This window comes from Lolium perenne, chromosome 7 (assembly GCF_019359855.2).
Source record: "Lolium perenne isolate Kyuss_39 chromosome 7, Kyuss_2.0, whole genome shotgun sequence".
Taxonomy (NCBI): domain Eukaryota; kingdom Viridiplantae; phylum Streptophyta; class Magnoliopsida; order Poales; family Poaceae; genus Lolium; species Lolium perenne.
This window is the reverse complement of record NC_067250.2, coordinates 138,099,327-138,103,875: the sequence shown is the minus strand read 5'-3', so window position 1 is coordinate 138,103,875 and position 4,549 is coordinate 138,099,327. Positions and strand designations below refer to the sequence as shown.

The 4,549-nt window shown below is 55.8% G+C and overlaps 1 protein-coding gene across 1 annotated transcript; it reads left to right on the top strand.

Moving 5' to 3' along the window:
• Positions 1–414: 414 nt before the first annotated feature.
• On the top strand, positions 415–3,273 carry LOC127301746 (pentatricopeptide repeat-containing protein At2g01390). The gene is made up of 2 exons (XM_051332014.2): positions 415–1,170; positions 1,437–3,273. The coding sequence occupies exons 1-2, from the start codon at positions 492–494 to the stop codon at positions 2,417–2,419; spliced, it is 1,662 nt and encodes a 553-aa protein (XP_051187974.1). The 5' UTR covers positions 415–491; the 3' UTR covers positions 2,420–3,273.
• Positions 3,274–4,549: the final 1,276 nt, after the last annotated feature.

The following is a 4,549-nucleotide window of genomic DNA, read 5'->3' as shown; positions in this document are numbered from 1 at the left end:
GGCGGCGCGGAGGACAACACGACGACGCCGGGAAGGAGGAGGAGCGCCAACTACTGCCCGTCGCTGGAGGCGGCGCGGGTGTCACAGAGCGGCGGCCGGGAGGGAGCGCAGGCGAGGCGGATCTACGTCGCGGTGGCGGGCAGCAGCGGGGCCGGCGGCGGAATCGACCGGCGACGGGCAGTAGGGAAATGAGGGCGGGGGGGGGGGGGGGGGGGCGGGGATTTCCTGCCGTTGGCTTTTCGCGCGTGGACGAACGATACTGCGCGCTATAGCCGACGCGTCACATATGGCGCTCCGGATTGTGCAAAACACTACGCGCCCAGAAAAATCCCCGCGCGCTGCATACCGGCCGTTTTTTACAGCGAGGTAGCACGTTTATTGGAGATGCTATAAGTGAGACGCTGCAGCAACATATCAGGTTTGACCATATATATCCAGCGGACCAGTGCGTGCACGGGGACACCGCAGCCTCGTCGCCGACGCCGTCCAAAATGCTCCGCCGCCCTCGCCACTTCCTCCCCGCGAAACACCGTCGCCGCCCAAAGCCCCAACCCAAGCAGCCCGCCGTCGCCGAGCCCCCCACCCCGACCTACACCCGCGACATCGTCCGCCGCGTCACCAACATACTCCGCGACCACCCCTGGTCGGCGGCGCGGCCGCTCCTCCTCGCCCTCCCGGGCCTCACCTGGGACTCCCACACCGTCGCCCGCGTCCTCAAGACCCACCCGCCCCTCCAAAAGGCCTTCCTCTTCTTCCGCCTCGCCGCCTCCCCCGCCGCCGACCCCAAGGCCGCCTTCCGCCACGACCGCTACACCTACACCTCCATGCTCCACCTCCTCGGCGAGGCCGGCCGCGTGCCCGCCATGCTTCGCCTCCTCGCCGAGATGCTGCGAGCCGGGGTGGACCCCGACGCCGCCACGTTTACCACCGTCATGCACTGGCTCGGCCGCGCCGGGGACGTGGACGCCGCGATGGGCGTGTGGGAGGAGATGCGCTCTCGCCGGGGCCGGTGCCGCCCCACCCTCGTGAGTTACACGGCGTGCATCAAGATCCTCTTCGACGCCGGGAGGGCGGCCGAGGGCAAGAGGGTGTTTGAGGAGATGGTGGCCGAGGGGCTGCGGCCCAGCTGCACAACCTACACGGTGCTCATCCAGCATCTCGCCGACGCAGGTAAGGTGCTCGACTAAATACCCATGCCGTTTCTTTCCTTACCTGTATGTTTTCTGGCGCGCAGCGGCTTGATTGCTATTTGATAGAGATGCACAACCGGATGCATATGATTTTTCATCGGCACTGCATAAATAAAGTTGGCTTCCTGGACATTCTTGTCCAAGTTTCAACTTTTGTGCAGTACATGAATTTTCATGTCCATCTGCACTGCATTAAGTCGTAATCCTTGTACCATCATATACTGACACGAATCTAATTGTCATCAGGAAAATTCGAAGCTACTCTAGAAATTATGAGTGACATGCAAGATGCAGGAGTAGAACCAGACAAGGCACTCTGCAATATTCTAGTCCAGAAGTGTTCCAGGGCGGGGGAGACATCAGTGATGACCTTCGTTCTCAAGTACATGAAGGAGAAACTCATTGTTCTTCGTAGACCTATTTTCCTGGAGGCATTGGAAGCTCTAAAAGCTAGTGGCGAGAGTGATAATCTTCTCCGGGAAGTGAATCCCCACCTTGCATCCGAAGGCATTGAATGTGACCAAACGTTTTCTCATCTAGGCTACATTACTGACAGAAACACGATTATGTACCTTCTGGCTGCTAGAAACTGGTCTGCTATCGAACAGATGATGAAAGAACTGGCAACGAGAAATGTGAAGTTTGAATCACATATCCTATCTGATATAATTCAGGCCAGCTGCACAAACTGCAGGCCATCATGTGGGCTCGCAGTTCTGCATTATAGTCTAAGAGTAGGCAATGAACTGGACAGATCTGCATATAGTTGCCTTCTTGGTCAATACATCAGAAGTGATTCATTTGATTTGGTGCTTAAGATTGTTGAAGGATTGATTAAATCTGGCTGCAATCTTGGATCATATCTATTATCAGTCTTAATACTAAGACTGGGTTGTGCTGGGCATTCTTCATACGCGACAAAGATCTTTGGGTTATCGTCTGCAGACCAGAACGTGACTACCTACACGGCCCTTATGAATGCCTATTTTCAAGCTGGTGAAGTTGATAAGGCTCTTAAACTATGGTCACAAATGAAAACAAATGAGATATCAGCTTGTGCAGGTACATATGAAGTACTGATATATGGCTTACAAAAGGCTGGGCGGAAACATGACTCGGAACATTACCGAAGAGAAAGAATGGAGATGCAATGGCATCGTCAGTACTGTGATGAGCATTCCCCTGAAGATAGCTTGTGTAACCATCTCTTTTGTGGCTTTCATGGTTAGAAGATGGTTTGCTGGGCGATGTTCACTTCTGTTAGCTCAGTTTATCCAGCTTCATGTTTAGTCTCAGATTGAAGGTATGAATGGGTTTCCTGATATTTGCTTTGACACGGAGCTGGACACTCAACATGTGATTCCTTTTTCATAGCATGGATAAGAAAGTATAAAAGGCTGAGCCCGTGGGAAAGAATCTCTTTGGGGTTACATGAACAAGGGAATGGTGAAACTAAATCAAAAGAGTTGCATGAAGGATTGCCGAATTTAATGATCTAGAAGATGCAAACTGACTCTTCATGTTAGTGATGATTGCTGATTTGAAGTGATAAAATCCATTCGAGAAGAACCGTTAAAGGGTGTAACAGGAAAGCATGTAATTAGAGTACTATGGATGCCAAGAAGCAACCGAAAGTCTGGAAGTTAAATGTCTTTTTGGAATTTAAGGTAATACATCCTTAACAAGCTTGTAACACATGTTTTGTACTAATTAATCTACTCCCTCCGTTCACTAATATAAGATGTTTTAGCTTTGTGTAGATATCTTTTTTGGTATGTATCTACTCTACTTTCAGTGTGTAGATTCACTCATTGTGGGGTGTATCTAGTTCACTTCGAAATGTCTAAAACGTCTTATATTTGTGAACAGAGGGAGTAGTACTTAGGGAGGTATGTCCCATGCCATGCTTGAATTTTCTATCACAATCTTCTTTTGTTCAGACCAAATCGAACTATCGACAATATGGAGTGCTCCCCTTTTCTTGTCTTGTAAAAATTATGGCTGGCTGATTTTCTGTAAATATTGAGAAGTGTAAACATTACAAGATATCGTGAAAATTTAGGAAGATATCCCGCAACTTCAATATTCCCTTGTGTTTAATGCAATGTTTAAGTAGTTCTTAACATATTCTGTTAAATCAAACATGGACTGGACTGGTATTGATCACCCTCTTCCCAACCAAATTAAATCTCTCTTCATAATTCGTGCCCCGGGGTTGAGGGGACTGAGAGAGCCCCCGCGTCGTCCCGCTCGGGCGACTCGGGTGGCGAAACCCTAGCCGCCGGGCTCGGCCACCCCACCTCCGCCTCCCCTCGCCTCCGCCGCCGCCGGAGCGCTCCGACGGGCAAAGCTCGTGTGGCTGTGGGTGGCGGCGGGGAGCTTGTCTTGCGTCGCGGCGCGGGGCCAGGCGCTCGGCTCGGCGGCGGCGTCTTACGGTCCTCGGCGGCGGGAGGCTGCGGGCGGCGGGGTCGGCGCGGCGGATACGGCGCGGACGCCCGAGAAGGCGGTCCCGCGGCGCTCCCTTGCGCGCAGCGAGCCACAGCGGCGGGCGGGCCGCTGGCGGCGGTTGTTGGGGGCTGCTCGGGCGGCCACGGTGGCGCGGCGGCGGGAGTGAAGCTGCGTGCGGCGGTGGGCGTGCGGTGGTGGGCGTGCTGCTGAGTGCGGCGGCGGGTGGCGCCGTGCCGGTGTTGCCCAGGCCGGGCCGTTTCTAGGCCTTGGCGGGCCCAGACGGGCATGCGCTGTTGCTCGTGTCGGGTGGAGGTGGAGGAGGTGCCCGGTGCTGGCATGCTCTCTGCCGGAGTTGGGGATGCCGGGGCGGCGGCCCCGGGTGCGCGTCTTCGCCTCGCTGTCTGCGACGTCTGGACTGCGCGTGGGTGGTTGGTGGCCGGGCGGTGCCTCGACGCAGTGGTTGGTGGAGGTCCATGGAGCTGGTGGGTGCCTCGGCGCGGCGGTCGCGTGGTGGTGGCCCCAGTTTTGCGGCGTCCCGGCGGTTGTGCCACCTGCAGGCCATGGTAGAGGTGTGCCATGGTGCATGGACGGCGGCGCGGCGGTGCCGCTTCTCTGGTGGTCGGGGTGCTGGCTGGCTCCCCGAGGCGAGCGACGAGTCGACTTGAGGTGACGAGTCGACTTGAGGTGTCTGCTCTGCTGTTGCGCATGGAGGCCGGAGCGGTGGCTCCGGGACGTGGAGGTTTTTGCTGCTCTGCCCTGGCCGTGCGGGCGGTAGGGCACGACTGCGTGAAGCGCCGTCACAGGGTTGGCTTCGTGTGGTGGCGGCGGGCTGAAATGCAGGCATGCCTGTTCCTTCGCCTTCGTGGACAGGCTTCAACGACTTGGGTTTGGGTGAACTCCGCGCGAAAGCA

Coding starts and splice junctions, on each gene's coding strand:
- LOC127301746 (XM_051332014.2), top strand. CDS start 492: ATGCTCCGCCGCCCTCGCCACTTCCTCCCCGCGAAACACCGTCGCCGC. Junction 1,171..1,436: donor CCAGCATCTCGCCGACGCAG/GTAAGGTGCTCG, acceptor AATTGTCATCAG/GAAAATTCGAAGCTACTCTA.